The 23116-nt window shown below is 35.2% G+C and overlaps 1 protein-coding gene across 3 annotated transcripts in view; it reads left to right on the top strand.

Moving 5' to 3' along the window:
- The window catches only part of LOC106668479 (RNA-binding protein 24-B-like), an 85157-nt gene that overhangs the window by 12653 nt on the left and 49388 nt on the right, over positions 1-23116 (top strand). For all 3 annotated transcript variants that reach the window (XM_014397286.2, XM_014397285.2, XM_014397282.2), the window contains exon 2: positions 11807-11933. In XM_014397286.2, coding sequence (XP_014252772.1) covers positions 11807-11933 — 127 coding nt within the window. The remainder of the gene's footprint in view (positions 1-11806; positions 11934-23116) is intronic.

The following is a 23116-nucleotide window of genomic DNA, read 5'->3' as shown; positions in this document are numbered from 1 at the left end:
TCACCTCTCACTGCTTATAACTCAGACCAAACACTGATGTCAAAATTATCGGATACGGCCAAGTTTAAATATTTCTGGAGGCTTGATTGTCTTCAATCGTCACAAGGATTTTTACCTGGTACAATTTGCAGGAACTGGCCAGTGCCTTGCCTCTCACTGCTTTATCTTTGCCCAACCACTAAAATTGCCAAATGGCAAAAATATTGCAAGCGGCCAAATGTAAATGATTCTTGTGTCTTGATTGACTACAATCAGAACTAGACTTCTTACATCGTTCAAATTAGACACAGGCACAATGCGCATAAATGGAACGGATCAGGCGTCCTTCTCCTTGCTTATAACCCAGACCAACTACTGAAATAGGCTAAAAGCCAAAATTATCAGAAGTGGCTAAATTTAAATAATTCTCGTGGCTTGGTCGTCTCAAGTCATTGCAATACACTTATGCATATTGTTTGCATTTGACATAAGTAAAAAGAAAAAATGGAATTATCCCTTGCTCTTGCTTCTCCCTGCTTATGTCCCAGACCAACTATTGAAATAGGTTATAAGCCAAAATGATCAGAAATGCCTAAATTTAAATAATTCTCGTGGCTTGGTCGACTTCAATCATTGCAGTACACTTATGCATATTGTTCGCATTTGAAGAAGAAGAAGAAGAAGAAAAATAACTTTATTCTGGGACTGGTCCCTAAGAATAATTTATATGAAATAAATAAAAGAAGTTCCTTCTATGAAGTTAAAAGTTAAAAAAAAAGATAGAAATCTTGGCACAATGTATACCTATAAGGCAGGACAGAAGAAAAAAATACGAGAATATTAAACAAAAATAACAAATATTAACGTGAGGTCTCTGCTTGGAGGGAGAGGAGGTGATTATACAGGTGGGATTTAAAGGAGGAAAAGGAGGCAGCGTGACGAATAGAAAGGGGAAGGGAGTTCCAGAGTTTAGGGGCTCGGATCAGAAAGGATCTTTCGAAGGTATGGGTTGTATGTTGCGGAAGGATAAGGTCGATTGGGGATGAGCGGGTCTTACGAGTGAGATGTGAGGAGTTGAATTGGAGGGATTGGATGATGTAAGGAGGACGACGAGTGTGGATGGACTGGAAAAGAAAGCAACCTAGGAAATACTGTGCACGGAAGGAGGGGAATAGCCAGGAAAGTTGGGAATACAACCCCGACACCCGGGATCCCCGTGGGGTGCCGTACACAAATCTTACGCAACAATTCATAATACGCTTCAATCGCGCGTTCTCCCCCTCCGAGAGACCACCGTATGCCAAACAGCTATAATCGAAGAAGGGAAGTATAAGGGAAGATACAAGGAGTTTGCGGGTGGAGAAAGGTAAGAGAAGCCAGGACCGACGAAACAGGCTGAGGGAGGCAATGGAATGGCGGGAAATTTGGGAAATGTGAGAATGCCAGGAAAGATTTTGGTCAAAGGCTACTCCTAGGTTTTTAACCGAAGAGCAGAAGGGTATGGAATGGTTATTTAGCATGAGAGGTGTGATGCTGGGAAGGGAATTGAGGAGTTGCCTGGACCCGATAATTATGGCGGTGGATTTGGACGGATTGAGGACTAGGGAATTTTTATGGGCCCATTCGTTGATGGAGTTTAGATCTTTTTGGATCTTGAGAATGGCCGAGTGAAGATCGGAAGGGTGGAAGGATATGTATATTTGGGACATAAGTAAAATAAACATTTGACATAAGTAAATTAAAAAAAATTGGCAATCCCTAATCCCTAATTTATATCCCTAATCAACTACTGAAACTTTAGCCGAAATTATCGGAAACCACCATTAATTAATTCTTATAGTTTGATCGTCTACAATCACTACAAGATTATTCCGTATTTGCATTTGACACAAATACAATGCGCATATATGAAACGGGTTATTGCCTTGATTTTCCCTGCTTATATGCCTGACCAACCACTGAAAACGGCGAAAACCTTGAATGATAGGGTATTATAAAAATGAAATAGCTCTTGTTGTTTGATAGAGTCTAGACATTGCTATACACTTACGTACATTATTCGCATTTGTCACAAGGAAAATTGGGGGGGACGAGATATTGTCTCCTCCTGCTTATAGCCCTGACAATCCATCGAAACCGTCCAAATGCGGAAACGCTTCAGACAGACCAAAAATAGCGTGTTTAGGTTGTCCAGGATCATCGGAAACGGTCAAACCAAAATTTTTATTCTATCCATTATTCCATTTAACATATAGTACAGTTGGACTTGACGAAGAAAACACAAATGTACTATATACACTTAGAAATGAATTAAATTTATTGAATCACTCATTATTATCTATTATCTTTAATTATTCACAGGTTTGATTCTTGCAAAATAATTGCTCATAAATAGAATTGCACCAATCTTAAAACAGCGATTACTAGAGAATAAACTCGTATTTTTCCCCTAGGGGTAAAAAAGAAAAGGAACTGACGTTTAGAGCTTAATGAAATCGTCCTTTCTTCCCTTAAATGGCTCTTATCCTGGGAGAAAGGTATTAACCGACGTGAAGGGCCAATTCCGGGGTGAAGTCCTTTAAAAACCAAAGGAAGTGAAGGATCAGCTGAGGCGGAAATGACGATGTGGGCTTCCCATCTGGGACAGCTGTTTGGCCATCGTTCGAATCGGAACATTTCGGCATAGAAATCAGCAATTGGAATTGTTCCGACGGTGTATTCAGACTGTCGTGAAAGAGATAAACGCGCACGATGATAATGTGGGATCCCCCTCCGTTATCGGTTTCAGATTACAACAAACGTAACAGCTCTAATCAAACCGAGATTGAGTGTTTCTTATCGTTTCTTAACACCTCGACGGCTGTCGCATCGCGATGTATGAAACAGTGGCCTTCCGATACGTCCAAATGGAGAAACGTTTCACGACGAACCATGACGTTTCCTATACAACGAAGCTCTCCTTTTTTACACAAAAAATAAAAACTAATAATCAGCTACTTCCTAAATAAAACACATACATATTCGTTCCCTCAAATTCCAAGAACATACATACAATTTTCTTTTAAATATTAGAAGATCAACTATCGAAAAATAAATATACATTCTGGGTTTATTTACAACGCACAGATTACATTCTCGGTACCGTTTATATAGTTTGTCTTGGTTCTTTATGTAAACAATTTGATAACGGGGAAGCATGTTTAAACTGAGCGAAACATCTAAAGATTTGACTGGCCTTCGTGCAAATTGTTTAAAGCATAGTGACCACTTTTGTTTCCTGCTGAATCCCGAACTGATGGACTTTTATCTGTATAATGTTGAAAGAGAAAAAAAATTGGAAATATTTTTGAACTTCAAAACCCCACACGACGAAGGATAGATAGAGAGAGAGAGAGAGAGAGGGAGAGTGTGTGAGTAAGGAGAGAAGAAATGAAGAGAGAGAGAGAGAGAGAAAGAGAGAGAGAGAGAAAGTGAGAGAGATTTGGTTTGATTTGATTGATTTTATACGCGATTTATTTTTACAAATCTCGCCGAGTTAGGTCAATTTGACCTTTCTTACACTCAACGAGAAACGAACATTTTAATTTTACAATTTGAACGTACATACATGCGCTTCGGGGTTATATATGTATATAATAATAATTTTAAAAAAATAAGCTGAATGTGGAACAGTAATAAAACTAAATTCAAATTTTCATTCATTCAACGTAATAAATCAATAAAGGAAGAAATCATATAAGTGCAAAATTTACTAACAAGATTATAGATTACATACATATAACATTTAATTTTCATCACCTCATTAAACTGTAATAAATCTATTAAGAAACAAATCCTGAAAAGAACTTACAAATTTGTTCAAAATAACATACAATATAATAGTTTGAAATCTTGATATAATAAATACAATATCCTTATCTTGATATAATAAATACAGATATAATAAATATAATTATTAATCATTCTTTATTAGAAGTTTTACATAAAGTTTTGTCATTTCTTCAATATTGGAGGCTTTCTTAATTTCATCTGGTAAATCATATAGATGCATACTTGCTATATGAAAAGCCTTTTTATATTTTACAGCATTAAATCTTGGTATTGTGATGATTTATACTCCTGCTGGTTGTAACACATTTAACATGGTGTTGAAAAGTAGTATTGATATATTTTGGCAGCTTAAAATATACTGTATTAAAAAGAATAGTCATAATGGATATTTTTTGAAGTTGGTCATATTTTAGTTTTTTAACTTATTTTATTTGTCGTAAATCAAACTATCATAATGTAGTCTTAATATATATCTAGGACATGAATTTAATCATTTTTGAATCTTACGTTTATTTTCTTCATTTATATCACACATAACAGGAGCACTGTATCTAAGATGTGGGATTATTAGAGTTTGTACGAGTTTTTAGATTTTTATTGCTACATTTTATTGTTTTATTAAACGCATGTATTAACGAGAACACTTTATTGGAAACAAACAGTGTTTGTTCTTTCCGTCATAGTTTATTATCAATAAGTACTCCCACTGTTTTTAACTCAGTTGATTTTCTAACAGAATGTTGCCAGCTTTTATAAACGGAAGTTTATAAATTAATTGCGGATGATCTAAAATAATGCATGAAGATTTTTTAAAATTATTATCAAGCCATGCTCATCAGCCCAAACCTTTAAACTGATTAAGTATGAATTAACATTATCTATAGTTTTTGGTTGAGATAAAAAAATCAGTGTCACAAGCGGGATTCGAACCCACAACCTTCGGCTAAATACGCTTCTGACACTGACTTTTTATCTCAACCACAACCTTAATTAATTGAAAAGAATTTATTTGGTCAAGCGGACCACGAATCCTAATAAAATTATTTATAGTTTGGTTCAGGTCTGTTAAAGATGATCCAACAAATAAGTTAAGATCGTCTGTAAACATTCTACGATGACAATATTTAATAACACTACATATATTGCTTACATATAGAATAAACAGTATAAAAGACAATGAGGTTCCTTGCGAAACTCCTTGATTGATAGTTGTCCAACTAGACATCACATCTTTAACATCTTTGTACACATTGAAAAATTGAAAGATTTCAAAATGGCTAATACTAATTTGTTAATAATTAAAAGCAGGTTTAAATCTGTAGCAGTCATTAGACTATAACCATTCTTTTTTCTAATATAGTCAGATGATCTAGAGTTGTTTGTGTCCTGTGAATTTTTTTCAAACCTGATTGAAATTCATTATTGTAGGAATAATTACTAATAATTATTAATTAATAATTAATAATTACTAATATAACTGCTAAATGATATTATAAATAATTTTGTCCATATTATTAGGTAATGTGGAGATTTCTTTTTTACGATAGGTATTACCAATTCCTTTTTCAAAATAGTAGGATTTGTGGCAGTTTCAACAGCAGCATGAGAGGGAAGAGAGAATAGAGGAGAAATTATGTATGACGGTTGAAATGAAATTATGTGATGAAGAAAACGAGAGGGGAGTATATGACAAGAAGAAAAAAATGTACAAAAGTAAATGATGAATAAGAGTTAATGACAAAGCTAGAAAACGAGGCAAAGAGTGAGAGAGTTAGAGAAATATAGTGTTTGGGTGAGAGTTAGAGTGCAGGAGTGAATGTATGATGTAGAGAACGAGAGAAATGGAAGAATTTGAAGAAGAATGGTACACGAATTTGTTTGTCTGTCAGAGAGAGCACGTATTGATCGTCGACTATACTTACAAAACAGTTGCTTTTTTTGTTTCAAGTTGTTTTTATTACTGTTGAGTTAAATTATGTTAATTAATCATGCTTTTAACTCAATGAAGCTTAGTGATGACATTTCGTCAGTTAGATACTGACTGGAGGGAGTTGTTAAAATTGGGCGGTTGAAACAACGTTATAACCCAATGAAGCAGTACAATACAGATCAATTTTGTAAATAAAAAAAAAAAAAAAGATTTTTGGTGGATTTTTTTAGGTTCCTTATTCGTTAGGTTTTTTTGTACATATGGAAATGACTAGTTATTCATAAGAAAATGATAGCTTTGGTCAACGTGCTTTAAGTGTGTCCCAAGAGCAGTTGCTATGCACGGGGTGGAATGTCACGCTCGAGTTGTTACTCCATTCGGTGAATGTGAACAATGTCGACATCGGCTTGAGTCCACTTCGTTAGTAGAACGCGTAACCGCAATCCAATCAATTTGAAGAAAAGTGGTATTGTTCCACAGGAAATCACAACGGTTAATTATGCCGGCCTATCAGAAACATTCGTGAATCCCGTTTAATTTATTATTGTCTTAATCATAGGCAGGAAGGGATACTAAATTTGCCGCTGTTTCACGCCGCCGGCGGGGTTAGCTAATATCTAGTTAGAAACAGAACTGCGTGAGTTTAAAGCACACGGGGCGTACAAAAGAGGGAGAGCCAAACAATGGAACAGCTGCCTCGATCCTGGATCCCCCTTCGGATAAAATTAAACCACCCCTCCCCTGAGGCCCTAGCCCTCAGCTATCTATCCGATTCTCCCAACCGAGAGAACCGACTCCGGGGGTTTTTAAACCCGGGTTCTATTTTCGTCGTCTTTTTCAAAGCTTAGGTTTTGTAACTGTCCGACAGTAGAAGGGCTTCGGAGGCTTCTAAGCGCAAAACCCACTCCCCCCACGTGAACCACGTTCCGGGCGTTTAAGACGGAAAAACACCCTACGCATGAAAATTGATGAAACGACTCCGGTTTGAACAAAAATGATAGCCTCTGGTCCGTCCAGCCTCGCTTTTCGGCTAACGACCCAATCAGCTGAAGTCTGCTTACAGTTCGTAAATAATGGGGATTAGAGACGGATGTCCTGTCCAATTTTCCTCCACCACACCGTTAATATTGCCGTGGAAATTTTTTAAACAGAAATCCATCTTCCTAAAATACTTGTTACAAAATGAGGTTAACGAAAAGGAAAATACGCATAACAAATAGCCTTTCAAAATGTGGCTCAATAACAACATTGTGCTCGAGATGATTTTTCAAAACGTGAATGATAACAATTTTTTAATTTTTTAGATGTGGGGATAGATAGTGGCATAGGAACAGATGCGCATAATTAGACGCGCGAGCGGAGAGACCTGACAGGCAGTAAGAAAGAGAGAGGGTGGGTCTGTCATATAGAAAAGGATAGCTGAGTGAGTGATAGAGAAAGAGAAAGAGGATAGAAAGACAGAGATAGATAGAAAGAAAGAGGGAGAGAGAGAGAGAGAGAGAGAGAGAAAGAGAGAGAAATACAGAGAGAGATACATACAGAGAGAGAAAGAGAGAGATACAGAGAGACAGAGAGAAAGAGAAAGAGAGAGACAGAGAGAGAGAGAGAGAGAGAGAGAGAGAGAGAGTGTGTGTGAGAGAGAGTAATAGAATGAGTGGGTGGGTGAGTGAGAGAGTGAGTAGGGTAGGGAAGAAAGACAGTCAGATAAATAAATAGGTTACCAAAAACTTTTTTTTGCAATAAAATGCTCTCAAAAAGGTCGTTTTTATTTTTGGATAAATTTGAAGATAAAATTATAAAATTGTAACGTATTCATTGAGCATGAGATTGTATAGCGTTTCTCCTGGGGTTTGGGGTGTGTTGGACCAACTTTTTGGTCTTTCCGACCATTTTGATCCGCCATCTTTTCCACTTCGGCCTGTCGGTGACTTTTCAGGTGGTCAGGGACTTACGAATGGCAAAGAAAAACAACCTTCCATTTATGCCAATTTCAAATGGGGACCATGAACAAACTCACCAAAACGGAATCGATCTAATATTTCTCTTTATCTGATTATTTGATGGTTATTTGCTAGACTACATGATTTATGTTTACATGTGTAAGGCCTAAACATGTTAATGCAATAAAAAAATTGACAATAAATGTTTAGAATATTTTTCCAACTTAAATTTTAATGACTGTCGACCTCTGGTTCATTAACCGGGCCATCTTTGCCAAAACTAAAGGCAAATAAACATTCTTGCTAAAATAACTTTGGAACAAACACACGGTCCGCCTTTAAAAAAAGCTCGAAGGCATCTTTGAACAAATCTAAATAAAATCCTATTAATTAAGTTTTAAATAAAAATAGTGATAGAATCAGGGGTTTTGAGCCAGAACTTTTTTTTAAAATTTGATAAGCAATTATCTTGGCAATTTGTGAAAAAGGAGGATTATACAATTATTACATTTTCACTAAAGTGTATAATCTTTTTTCACTTTTAACCCGTAGTACATAAGGTTTTTGCCTTTCTTGTATTGTAAACAATAACAAGGAATTGATCTATTTGAAGGGAGAACAGTTTGCCAGGCACTTAGACTGCTGAAGGGGACTATGCTCTTCATTAGAGGGAGCATAGTTCACTCCCCTCTAACACATCCTTTGGTCTGTAATGTTTATCTCACCTCTATTTATCAACTTGCTACTTATCGTTCTGTCCCACATCTTATCGGTCCTCTTCTCGGTCGAATTATCCTTGTAACAAATCATCCGAGTTATCACCGTCGGGCTATGGTGTTGTGAACCGTGTCTCAATGTGAATTTATTGTTTTACTGTTTGATTTGGTAACACAAGATTGATTTTTTTGTGCTAAGCGTCGATGTTTTATAATGGTAACATAAGTAGTTGAGTTAGTTCATCAATAAAAAATATCCTTAAGTTGTTTGTTTCTTTATCAAAAATTCCTCATTAATACGAATGTATAGGATAAATTACATAAAAACATCTTAAGAAGTTAATTTTTGTACAAAACTATAGTTACATTGACTTAGAATGCAACATATTGAAATGTACAAATTAAAAATTTAAATTTTATTAATATTAACAGTACAGTTCGCCTTGTTGACAGCCTTCATGACCGATTTTCCCTTGCTTTAACGGAAATATTGAATAAATTGGAATATTGATGAGTGAAATGACACCTGTATTGTTTTCCGGCATTAAATGTGTCAATTGAATGGATCCAAAGACAATTTGAACGTCAGTGGCTTGAATTTTCTATTTGTCCTTTACAATTCAATAGCTTTAAAATAATGCAACTGTACAAATTCCTAAAAAAATATCGACTTTAGATTAAAACAGAAGTATTCTTTTCCCTGGCTGTTGCTCGAAAGGCAGTATGACAGTGTCATAGGAATTCTACAAAAAACAAAAGAAGAAGTGGGCAAACTTCAGAGGTGCCAGGCACAGTATACTCATGATTAAAGAACCCAAATTCGCAAATACATATTGTATTAAAACAGCGTAAAACTCAGGGGAGTGATAGGTGCTATAATAGCTTTGTCATCTAAGAAAACACCAGTCACTAATGTGCCCTTAAGTATATTCAATGATGACCCCATTTCTAGGGTATGCAATGAGGATGAAGAAACTGAATCAGAATGCGAAGGAACTACTCAATGGAGACCTTGCAATTCTTAAAAGAAGGGTCGAGTCAGTTGAACTGAACTAAGGAAGGAAAAGTACAATAAACCAGAAAGCTACAGTACTCAAGAATTGAAAAACTATACTACCAACAAAACACATTTTGGTTCAATTTCTGATTATGTACTGATGATACTTCCTCTGTATAAACATCAACTACAAGCCACCGCTTCTTGGATTACATCTACTTCGTCCAAGAAACATACAAGATTTTGACCAACCTCAAGGCAGAAGGTTACATTTATAAATCAGGTCATTTGGGAATTATAGAACACAAAAAGCGGTAATACGTATGTGACTAACATGCTGTATGACAGAAGATTTTATACAGAAAATAAGAAAAGTTATACATCAACATTTGCATCAGTGTCGAATAATAAAGTGAAGACAATAAGAACCACGGTGCGGGTTTGGTTCACATCATTGAGAAATGAACGAAGGGAGAAAGTGGTACTAATGCAGTTGAGAATAGGCCACACTCGCCTAACACATGGATATTTACTGTGTGGCGGAGAACCTTGTAATGTACAGTTGTCCAACATATAATAATATAATGTCCTTCGTTGATTTCTTACTGAAACAAAAATATGTACCAAATGTATTATTTTAGACAGTGGGTGAAAAGCAGATACAGTAGAAAAAGTAACATAAAACACATTAAAATATATAACAAAATCTAGGAACAGACGTTAGGTGTAGAGATGATTTGATGATTGATCCCAGTTTGAGTCTGGGTTGTGTGATTAGAGTGAATGAGTTGCTGGAAGAATGTACTTATTAGCGCGAATGTATTTATTTGCAAAAATGTGATTGGGATTATGCAAACATGCAATAAAATGACCATTTGTAATTGATTCATATCGCATTTCTAATCTTACTACATTTCTTTAAGTTTATAGTTAATTAAAAGTGTTCTTTATTATTTTATTAATCGTATAAAAAATATAGTAAAATAAAGCATTTTTCTCCGGAAATTGTTCAAAAGTTAAGCTACAAAGGTCTTTTTATCAAAGGTCTTGTTTTGAAATGAGTAAATTAGTTACAAGTAATTAATTATTAATTCGTGACGGTATGCAAAATAAAGTCACCCTCTGCTGGGTCTCAGGACATGTAGGAGTAGAGGGCGAGAGAACGGAACCCCTTGCAAGGAAAGGGGGCTGCCATACATCTGATAGGATCTGAGCTCTTCTGTTGCATAAGATAAATCAACCTTAGACAAAAAGACAAAATGAAAATGAGGCAACAGTGGAATTCACTCATTGGCCATAAACAAACCAAGAACCTTGTAGTAAATTTCGAAAGGAAAGAATAGCATAATGCATCAAAGGAAGCAAGAAAAAAATTCGATCCTGATAGGATTCTTAACAGGAGACTGAGTGGGCATCTTAAGCAGATTGAACAAGAAATACAGAACTGGGGGTGGAATAGCTCTAAAATTTCTATGAAAACTAATATTAAAATATCTCATTATAACAAGTACATATATGTAAGATATGCTGAAATCGTTAATGCAGCTGTCGCTAAGAAATTGCTGTTTTTTTAAAAATGATTTTAAAAATGGGAATAAGATAAAAAATCGTATACATAACATGATTGTTAACGGAAAGCCTTCTCTAGACTTGATATAATAATTCTCATAACTTATATACTACACAGTACATATAAGATACAAATATTAAAAGGATGAAAAATGTATTGTTATCACTTATGTTAACCAAAAATATAACCTAAATAATTATCTATATGTTACCAAGAGAAAATCGGTATAATAAAAAACATAAGTTTAGTCATATATTACCTATGTAATGTGTTCATAATGGGTCTGAAACTATAATATATTTCTTTATTTACATAATTATTCCGAAATCGTGAGATGCGGTCGGTTTATTTATATAATAACTACTGTTCTCTACACAAGCTTACCATTTAGTTCATCATTTAAGTTACTAAATTGTTAAAATTATAATCTATTGTTGACCAAATGTACATATAAATAAACCTGGGATTAGATTGAGCTTGAACACTGGAAAATCAACGTTAAACATTTATTAATGTTGCGCCCTTGTTTTTTCTTTTTTAGATGGGAATAGCCGGTTTTGCCGTTCCATTTCGTTCGATTATTCTGTATTATTCATCAAATCGGCTGCCAAAGTTTACTTGTGACTTGAAAAGTCTAACATAAATGAAAGGTTAACGGTATAAATTGAACAAATGATAGTGATTTATGATTTTTTTAGTAGTTCGGTACTGGGATGCCTTGTTAGTTTGTGAGAATTTATCGGTGATTTTTGTCCGTTTTCTGTCGTTTAAAAAAAAAGATTATAATCTATGTATTAATACTTTTAACTTATCAAATTTTTAATAATTATGATTTTTTTCCAGGTAATAATGGGCGATCGGCCTGCAGCAGAGAGGGCGTGTAAAGACCCAAACCCGATTATCGACGGTAGGAAAGCAAACGTGAACCTTGCTATCCTCGGTGCAAAACCTCGGGGTAACTTACAACCAGGTAGGTGAAATACATATTATTTACAGCCATATAAATAATTATAAACAAAATTATTGACAATGTTTCATCTTATTTTCTTATAATATCCATCATCTGTCTCCTTGGCAGAAGTTTCTCTTCCCCTCTTTGTTATTGTTTTTATGCTTTATGGGAGAAATAATAATTTACTTATGACCAGGGGTTTCAAAAGCGTCTGTTTTTTCCTTAATATAACAATCCTTTAAATTGATATAAGTGTGCGTCCTTCTTTATCTAAAAATTAAGAACAAATTAAACCAATTTCATAGTTCCTTAGTAAATATCGGACTTATTTATTTAAAGACGTTTACAAAAATTGAATGTATTTACAAGTATAAGTATTATAGTTACAAAGTTTAATATAGTTATATAAATAATAAAATGGAGTAGTTCGATCAAATCCCGTGTTTCTCCTATCTTCAGTGGCGGATCAGGGAAATAAGCAGGCCAGAAATTCTTAACAATGGAAACATTCACCTCGTCCCGCCCTGTTTATATCCCAGACCAACCAGCGAGATAAGGAATCGGACCTCAAAGTGTTACACAATATTAAAATACTGTTATAAAATCGATTTGTAACTTTATTATTAAAAAAAAAATAATAAAAAATAAATAAAAAAAATAAATAAAAAATTATTAATGAATTCATATAACAACAATATTGCTTTATAAACAACTCTTTATATATTTTTCTCGCATTTGCAGATTAAAAGACATTTACATGTTTAATAATTCCCCCCACTGTTTTACAAGAATTAATAAAAAATAAGAACAATGCTTATCGTTTAATTTGTTCTTGTCGATCTATGAAATCGTTTTCATTCACAATTTTGGACAGCTTTAAAGTTTTATTGATTTATTAGTGATTAGGTTGAACATGTTAATTAAAGGCCGTTTTAGAAATTAAATTTAGGCCAAATACTCATGTGTCTTGCGTGGTTGCGCTTCTAGCCATCATCGGTGATTGGTCAGGGTTTATACAGTCGAGGAAAATACAAATCTCGATTGTATAAAGAGTTTATCCTGTACATGAATTTATACACGTTACAAATTGTTCTTAATGTTATGCGCAAAGCACTAACACTTCGGCACCCGGAGGACCAATTCTGGCACTTAGTTTGTTATCGAGTTCAGGCGAGGAGGTGTCGGGGCCATCGTCGTTTAAAGCGACATGGAGGGTTCTTGTGATAGAAAGAAGTGGAGAGGGCTTGAGCAGTAGGGTTAGGTTGGGTAGAAAGATTGTAGTGAAACTTGATGGCGGATTTTTTGACGAATGTCATTGTAGATAGTGAGGTTCGAGACGTAGAAAGGAGTTTGGAAAATTATTCTGAATACTTGTGATTATGTTAGATTGCACCACAGTTACCGTCATTCTGCTTTTGGTCCTATATGCTTTTGTAGTTGTCCAAATCGTCTATTCAGTTTTTGTCGTTTGAATCTTGTGTGATGATTCCATGTCATTCTACTGTCAAACTATAGCCAAATATTTTACTTGTGGAGAAGTCCGTAGTTCTTAATTGTTAACGAATAGACGTGAGTAAGGCTCTAGCGTCAACGTAATTTGTGTACATTTGTCCCGTTCAGTTTCATTTTCCACGTTTTGCACAGTGTTAACAAGTAATTCCTTTCTTACAGAAGAGCTTAACGTTCAACTGCCTGTTGGGTCTCGTGGGCAAGGGGTCAAACAACTTTTCAATATATGTTCATGCAATTGTCAATTAAAACACCAGGGATGGCTAGCGTGACACGTCGGACGCTCTAACCACTCGGTCACTACGCTCCCCCCTGCTTATATCCCTGACCAGCAAGGTGGTCAAATCTCATTATACTGAAATACTGCCATAAAATAGTTTTAATGAATAATTCTCTGTTTCTTTTTGTTCTTCTATTTACCGATAAAATTCAATAATTTTTAATGCTTGCTGTATGAAAAGAATTAATAAAAAAGCCCAATTCAGGACGCTTTTGTTTTTCCTTTTTTTCTTCTGCTTTGTGCATGTGGATTTTGTTGAATTCAAAACGTTTTAGTCCTTATAAGAATTTATGAAATAAACTAGATTTTTTCTTGGTATTCGTACGTAAAATGATATTAATAAATGTATCTTGCTTCATTTTAGACAGCAGGAATGTTGTTTTTCAGTTCATAAATTGATTTTGAATTATTACAATCGAATGACGGACTGATTCGGCCGCGTTGCAAAATTCATCAGCCACTATGACCTCTAGGTCTGCTTTATTGAAATTGTAAATTTACATCCAAAGGTTCAAACTCGATGAATATTCACAGAGGCGGATGGCCCTGGGCTTTTTAATATCCCGCTCCCCTGGTGAAAAGACAATGCCAACAGTTTGAACAAGTGTGCAGTTGTCTGTCTTTGTATTTGTTTTAATTAGCCCGATGACAGTGTTTTAAACTTTATAAAACGACAGGGGGTGGAACGGGCGAGATATTAATTCGACAGGGGCAACTTTTAATTAGGATAATGTCTTTATTCTGTTATGTAAAAAGAAAACAACTTTCCTCATTTTTTTTCTCGAATTAAAACGCTGTAAATAACGAGTGTAAAACCCCGTCGGAATTAGATGCCGCCTCATTTCCAGCACCACCTGGCTGTCAATTACGACAGTAACTATTGGGCACCCAGGGAAAATCGATAAGATGTAAACCCCATCACACTTCATGGGTTGGTGCTTTTTAAAACTGTCGGGGAAAAAGAAAACGTTGATTTTTATATGAACAGGCAATCCGACTGTTCATAATTTGAAAAAAAAAATCCCTCAGAGAAAGTTATAAATAATTAATATTGAATGTATATTGTTAAATTGCCACGTACAAATTTATTTTTAATCAAATAATTGAATTCTTAAATATTAAAAAAATAGACAACATACTGTTAGTTATATTTCATTAATGTTAATTCGTTATTAAGGAAGGGGTATTTAAGTATACTGTATTTTATATTATTAATGATTATGTTTGTGCAATCGATGCCAACGATTCCAATAAAAATAATGATATACCAACATTCATAAAGGGCAAGAAGGCACAGTACACCAAATTACATTTGACCCGAGTAAAAGTGATAAATAAAAGGAGTAGGCGATTTGCCTCTCCCTGCTTATATCCCGACCAACCCCTAATGATGCAGTAACGAGTCTTATAAGCTAGGACAGGGAAAATGAGGTCAGAATGATCGAAAAAAGGCTTTTCCTCAGCTACACTCACGTAACTGTTACAACTTAATGTTTTTATGATGTTTCTTGTTGAGGTTTGATCGATAGGCTGATTTAATCATTCACACGTTTTGATGTGTTTCGCCATATTGTGTTACTGGTCTGGGATTCAACAGGGCGAGGCAAAGCGCCTTCCATGACAATGATGCTGAGAATATTCTCTTTATAACCGTAGCACCTACTGAAGATGGCAAATCGCTGAAACGACAAAGCACGCAGGTCAGGATGAAAAAAAGACTTCCTCTGCCGTTACTGTTACAACTTAATGTTTTATGACATTTCTTGTTGAGGTTGATGATAGGCTGGTCTAATCAGTCATATCTTGATTGGTCAGTCTTGATTGGATACGACCAAACTACAAGTTTATAACCTACAAAACTGTTGTACATGTCAAAGTATAATAACACTTCTACTATTAGATGTTTTTTCAATTTAAATTCATTTGGCACACGAGTCTGTCCTTGAGGTTTTATATGTAGCGGTTTTGTGATTAATTTATATCGTTATCTGGAATCAACGAAACATGTTTTCAATTGTCTCGTTTTTGTTATCTGTTTCAGAAGCCAGAGTTGATAAAGGCTTGAAGGCAAATCTATTCATAATAAACATTTATTACAAAAATTGTTTGTAGTAACGCAGATTTGGTGTGATATTTTTTTATGATGGTTTCATGTTTGGTTTTTACAGAAAGGAGACATCTTGTTACCCCTTAATTGATTTGTAGGTCCAATCTTGTTGATCATAATTCCATCCGGGGGAAGATTGTTCTGGAAAGGACCTTTTAACCGGCTTCTCTTCCTTTCCCGTCTCTCGAGATTTCTTTATAGCTAGGGTTTATTAAAAGTACAGAAGATAGGGGGGGAAAGCAACCTCCGACTTGAGTAAATCAGTAGAATTAAAATAGGAACTGGAACACGAGACGTGAAAGAGCCATCGACACGGCACGACAAACGCACTCCCCCGTTCTGGTAAAGAACAGGATGCATAAATAAACAGGACAGGAAATGAGAGCTGCCTCTTGATAAACTATCGAGTGTAAAGTAAGGTCACTTACTTATTCAGTGATATGAACTCTGTGGAATGCGAGATAGGTTCAGGTGTAACAGTATGTTTTATTTCAAATATTAGAAAAACAACAAAAATCTATTCCAGTCAATACTTTCAATTCATTAAGTATTTATATACTCTTGATTAGGAGGTGTATTTGTACTATACCATTTTTTATTACCCTTAGATCAAGATTTATTTAGGTAGTTATGGTAAAAATTAGGTTAAAATAACATTTAATACTTTTAGATCATGGGAACTTTATTGAAGTTGAGTTTTATTGTTAACTTCCTGCCATATTTCATCTACGTCCCTACGTAAACGTTATCGTTTTAGCGTCGATGACATCCACCAACGATGTTAATATCAACATGGATATTAATTAAACATTTTACCATCCATGTGGTCAATATTAGCCACCGAATTTCACGAGTATAAGGTCGAGATCGAATTTGAACAGCAGGAAATTGACTGACTATTATTAATCAGTTTGACATCGATATTTAAATGTACTAAATATTACATATAGTATCGATCAGCGCGACATCTATGGTTAAATATATTGAGTTGATAATATCGATCGGCGCGACATCGATGGTCAAATATCTAAGCATTGTTATTATCGATCAGTTTTACATATTAGCTAAATATCGATGTGTCGATAAATCGATCAGTGTGTCATCGATGGTCGAAAATTGAATGTCCACAGCAGGAAATCGATGTAAAGGAATTATTGATCAATATGACATGATGACCAAATATCTAAGTTCGGTATTATCGAACTGTTTTACATTGGTAGCTAAATATAGATGTGTCGATAATATCGATCAGTGTGACACATCGATGGTCGAAGATCAAATGTTCACAGCAGGAAATCGATGTAACGGCTTATTCAGTTTGACACTATGGTCAAACATCTAATCGTCGGTATTATCGGTTAGGTTTACATGTTAGCTAAATAGGGATGTATCGATAAATCGATCAGTGTGTCATCGATGGTCGAAGATCGAATGTTCACAGCAGGAAATCGATGTAACGGTATTATCGATCAATTTGACAACGATGGTTAAATATTGCCTTGTATCGATATTAATAACCATAATATACTGATAATATCGATCAGTTTGAATCGATGTTCGAACATAGAATGTAAGCAGCTAGAAATCGTTGTAAGTTATCGATCAAATGTACATCGATGGTTAAAATTCGATCGGTTGTATATTGATGGTCAAACATTCATGTGTCGATATTATCGATCGAGTAACTAAGAATGAATCACATAGACTTCTCCACATATGCCACACAAGGTTGACACATAGGCACCGAAAGCAGATAAACGTATATGGTCGCTCTTCATGCCTTGGTTAAAATAGTATTTCTACTCTGAGCGAATGTATCTATTAACGTGAACGTTGGTGTAAGACATAATGGAATATCCAGTACCCACAGACACCAAAAGCGGTGTGTAGACAGTCATTGCCGTGCACTTTTACATTACTCATTCCATTTGATTTAATTATATTTACGAACAAAAATTTCGAAATCCTGCAGTTTATTATTTTTCACCTTACTGTTTCTTTAATTAGCATCCACTTTGCGAACATGGTGTTTGAGGCGGCACGTTTCACTTCAAGTGGAACAATTTGTGCAGCGTCACTAACGGAATATCAAGACTATTTCTGTTGACAAGTATAGGCGATTTTACTCGACTGCTGCATTTAGTCTGTCCATCTGGAAACGGTATTTGAATTGTAAATTTCTCTGCAATAACGGTTTTCCATTATTCCCAATAAATTCATACCGGGTGTTAATAGTTAATGAATGCTTCGATATGCTTTTTTCATGATCGATGCCTGATTTTTATCATTCGTTTGTTAAAAAATACGCATCATTTTTAAATAATATCATTAAATTTCTGTAGTAACGAGTAAGGAACAGCTAAGTATCGAAAAGGGCTGACATACCAAAGTTTCTGTTAATGGGGGCACTTGCCTTTGATAGGCGAGTATCCCCGCTATCTCTCGAGTGTCATAGCTGTTATTTTCGATTAACGCTTTAGCTCGGTCGTAATTACTGGGAAGATCAGATTAATCAGAAATAATTAGTTGATTAGTTTATGGGGTCTTAAAGCTTATCGGTTTCTACGTCGAGTAAGGTAACGCGTTTTATTATTTTTTGTTCTGGATTGCTTACAATAGTATAGTATACGCTTAGTACAAACAAACACGTATGATTTGTTAAATCTATTTATATTTCTTTCGATAAATCATGTTTGTTTAAATTAGCCAGCATAGTCATAGTTTGCTATTTGCATGAGGATGCAGAAAACGTTCTTGATAAAGAAGGTTCAATTAGGGTTATGATTTAAATACCTCAATTTTTGATGGATGGGATGAATAATTCGCTACACCTTTGTTTCAATGCCTGTTGGGTAAAAATTGGCCATCTATGGTCAAACAGCCTCGCTCCCAACTCAAATCTCCGTTGACGTCAATAGATTATTAAAAACTGAATCAGGAATCGTCGCAGATTTTAATTAAGGCTCCCTTGTTTAAACAAGGCGTAAGGTGATCCTTTTTGATGATCCGAAGTGAAATTTTGGCCGGTTTTCAAGACCCTAGGGTACACAGGGCGGCCCCCTGTTCGAAAGCACGGCCGGTAGCCAGCTAAGCAAAGCCAACACCTGCCCAAACACATGTTCGAACCCTCGCCTCTGGTGGCTTTACTATTTTTTATGTTCCTCTTGCGCCGTTTTTATTCACGACACACGAGCCCTCTCGCTGTACAAGTTCACCGACCCTGTCTAAATTTACGACTTGAACTTCGTACTGGCTTCTACTAACGTTTACAATCTGTTGGAAGACTCCCCCTCTTCGTGGTATTGACATTGATGAAGTCTATTCTTTTTGAACCCGGTCAAATCATAAAGGTCATTGTCCGTGTTTTGTTCAAATAGCACAAGTCATTCACTAGGGGGTTGATCGCTTTGATCATGTGTACTTTGATAGACCCGACCTCCCTTTTTACGAATACTTAATCATTTGGAGCTTAAAAGACTCATGTGAAATAAATGGATAGAAAACGTATCTTGAAGAGACACATAGGCAAAAATCAATAGATTACAAAAGGATATATAAAACCGTAGACTTGCTAACTCCTACGAATATTTTTAATTTAAAACTTTTTCTTGTTGGTTCATAATACATATTGTTTTCAATTTTTTTTACGAGGTCAAATCAACCCTCAGGGTGCCGGTGTTTTTGAAAAAAAAAAGCCCATTTATAAGTATGTCGTGTTCGAATACAGGGCCGCTGGATTCGAACCGGGGACCTTCACCTTACAGTGATGAGCGCCGTGTCAACGCCTAAAACACCTACGCCCCCTCTATTGATGCCAATGAAAATTTTATATATATACATAATATATATAAAAAATTAATAAAATTAAAATAAATAATATTAAAATAAAAATCATCTATATATATAAATTTACTTTAATTCTATATATTTAAATTTATTTTACATAGATAAATTTTCGTAAATGCATAAGAGCTTAATTTATTTTGTAGTGCCAATAAATTAATAACCCTATGAAAAAAAAATCGTCACCACAGTTTTTACGTTATCCAATGTATAAAACGTTTTTTCCTTTAAATATATGGTCCGTTGTTCGTAAGAGGCTATAGCCTGAAGGAGCAAGGTCAGGTTTGGAGTTTGGATGGTACAAGGCCAATTCCCTTTAATACCACTACTTGGTTTTTGATTGGAAAAATCCTCTATTCCTTTATGTCTTATAACATATGACAGTTTATTGTAGGTACAGTAAGTAAATGGTCCATTGGTCGGGAAAGAGTCACAGTTTGAAGGAGCAAGGTGAGATTTGTGGCTGGTGTGTTCGAAGGCCAATTCCGTTTAGTACCAGTACTTGGATTTTGATTGGCAAAATCTTCTATTCTTTTATGTGTTATAACATATGACAGTTTATTGTAGGTGCATTAAGCAATAGTCCATTGGTCGGGAAGGAGTCTGAAGGAGCTAGGTCATGATTGGAGTTGCTATAGTAGAAGACCAATTCACTTTAGTAAAAATCTTCTATCTCTATATTTAATTATATAAGACAGCTTTTGTAAGTAAATTAAGCAAGTGGTCCATTGGATGAAGCAGTACTAGTCGGAAGAGTAAGGTCTGCCTTGGGGTTGTTGGTAGGGTGCCAATTCCTTTTAAAAAAATCTTCTTTCCCTTTATGTTTTATAATAACATAGTAACTTATAAGTACTGTAAGCAAGTAGTCCATTGGTCGGAAGGAATCGTAGTCTGAAGATACGAAGTCACCACTGTGGTGGTTGAAGCCCATTTCCCTGAAATTTGATTTTACTTAAAAAAGTCATATATTACGGTTTCTACGTTTAATAATGTATGAAACGGTTTTAACTTAAGCAAAAGGGTCATTTTTCGAAAAACTTAGTCTGAAGGAGCAAGGCCAGACACACTACTTGGATTTTGTTTGAAAAAAGTCAAACACCGGTTTGTACATTTACTAAATAAGGAAGCGGTTTTCTCTTACAAAAATAAGGCATTTTTTTGTTTCTAGATGATAGCTTGTTGCAATTTGCACTTTGCATGAATTTTTTTTTTTTACTTTTGTCAAATCGTCTTTGGGCGCTAGTGAAATATTAATCACTTTATACTAATATAACTTTTCACAAGCATGGGGTCGTCAGAATTCTTTACAACTTTTTAAATATGTTGACATAATAATATGAAATTATTATTATTTTGTTCATAAATTACTTAAAATATTTAGATTTTATAGTATCCTTTTGGTATTGAGACCTTCTTTGGGTCCCGGGATATGTATGTATACTTACATACTTGTATACTTGTATAGGATAATTTATATTCCTATTAATAATATTGCTAACTATGATAATACAGATACAACAAATCGGAGAAAATCTCTAGTGAGCTGACAGAGAATAAATTTATTTTAAAAAAGTATGACTTTTAATTGAATGAACAAAAAATCAGTTTTATTATAAGATATAAGGAGAGAACAGAAAGACAAAAGAAAGAAAGGTAGAACAACACAATAGAAAGAAAATTTTTCTGAATGTCGTTAAATTATATGTGTCAACCGGTTAAGTAGAGTTTGTTAGAAATATTCATGTGTACGGTTTACCAGATTGCCGTTCGAGATGTAATAAATACTCGGAGGATGCGAAAGCTTCCCGATTGTGAGAGAAACTCAGTTTGGCCCGTCCAATCGATAATTCCAAGTTTACGACCCGTGGGTAATTTGATGGCAGTAAATACCCTTATTTTAGTCATTATACCGCTTCAAATCTTGACACATGACGAGTTTGCCTAAAAGTTTCCACCTTGTATACTTCTTGTAAGGACTTTAAGGACAAATTAACTTTTGAAAATTAGTTTCGAAAATAATCAGGAGTTTGATGAACGAAGGTTGAGCCTGATTTAAAAAAGAACAAAATACAGTTTCACGTTTTCGTCTGGTTTTATATAAAAGGGTGTTGCTGGCTGAAACATCGAAAACATTAATGCTTTTTCAATAGCCGCAGAGGGATATGGCCTGTAGAATTACTAATAACGGCAAATATATGGGGCCGTTCATATTGCCCTTGCTAAAAACAACCCCCATCCACAGCATGTCCGACATGGATTTGTTTTATTTATTAGGATCGAGCAGATGATAATAAGCAAAAATCCTTTATTTCCAACTAATGGTGAGATTGTTTCTCTAATTTGTATACTGCAATAAAAATAAATATTCAATTCATCTTGGTCGTCTTATGGTTGGTCAGGGTCATAAGCATGGAGAGGCTAAACAATGATTCCTTTTATTTCTACGAATTTTGCTCGATCTTCTCTTTTTCTTTGCCAATCATGGAAAAAGATAGATAAATATATAAATAGTTAAATTTGGATTTAGTTTGATTATTGAAATATAGTGGTTAGCCAGAGTGGGGAGAAGACAATTCAGCTCTATTCATGTATAAGTACACTATATGCTGGCCACTCCAAACATTGAATTGAAGCCCGTTCCTAGTAGTCACCAACAAGCAGTGTGGGGTCTTCCATTGCCGTGCATAAAAAGAAAACCGTCGCCAATTAGTGCCATATAAGGAACAACTTCTGATAACACATCTTCAATGAATCGCTTAGTTATTAGGGAAACCTCTATGAAGATCAAGTTGTGACCTTTCATAGAATTGCCTGCCCAAACCATAAACCACAACCTCCAAAACTTCTCAGGAGTGACTTTGTTGCGGGGATATCTCGCTCTCCTGTTCTTCTCCAACCCTCTCTCAGCCTCAGAAGACCTCAAACGAAACCTTTACTCATCCGAAAACAGGATTTTTGCTCAGACCAATTGATGCGATTTCTTGTGATACTGAACCGGCTGTTCCGTGCCTTATCAGAAGTTCTGAACCGGTGGCAGGCCTTCTCGCAGGCAATCTAACTTCTGAAAGTCTTCGCCTTACAGTGCGTAAACTTACCCTAACATTTCTAACTTGTTGAAGTCGTCGCTCTGAGATGTGACACGATGGCGACCCGATCCATGCCTTCTTGAATAACCTCCAGTAAATTGGTAGTGATGTTAGACATCTTTGGACAGTGGTTCTGGGAATTTTAATATCCTGGCCACATATTCTTGACTTCATCCAAATTCCAACGGTGCTACGATTCTAGCCGAGTTTATATCACTTAAAACCATCGCAGACAAACTTTGGATCTAAAAAATGGTACAAAAAAGGAGGAAAAAAAGAAAATCGAACCACCGTTAGAAAGAAGCGTTGCAGAACAACCAACGAATTAGAGATTGATCATTCAAAGATTTATTTACAAAATCCAATTGGAAACAAG

Source organism: Cimex lectularius, unplaced genomic scaffold (genome assembly GCF_000648675.2).
Source record: "Cimex lectularius strain Harlan isolate CLEC.00 unplaced genomic scaffold, Clec_2.1 scaffold36, whole genome shotgun sequence".
NCBI classification, from domain to species: domain Eukaryota; kingdom Metazoa; phylum Arthropoda; class Insecta; order Hemiptera; family Cimicidae; genus Cimex; species Cimex lectularius.
The sequence above is the reverse complement of the archived record's forward strand: the minus strand, read 5'-3'. Positions and strand labels throughout refer to the sequence as shown.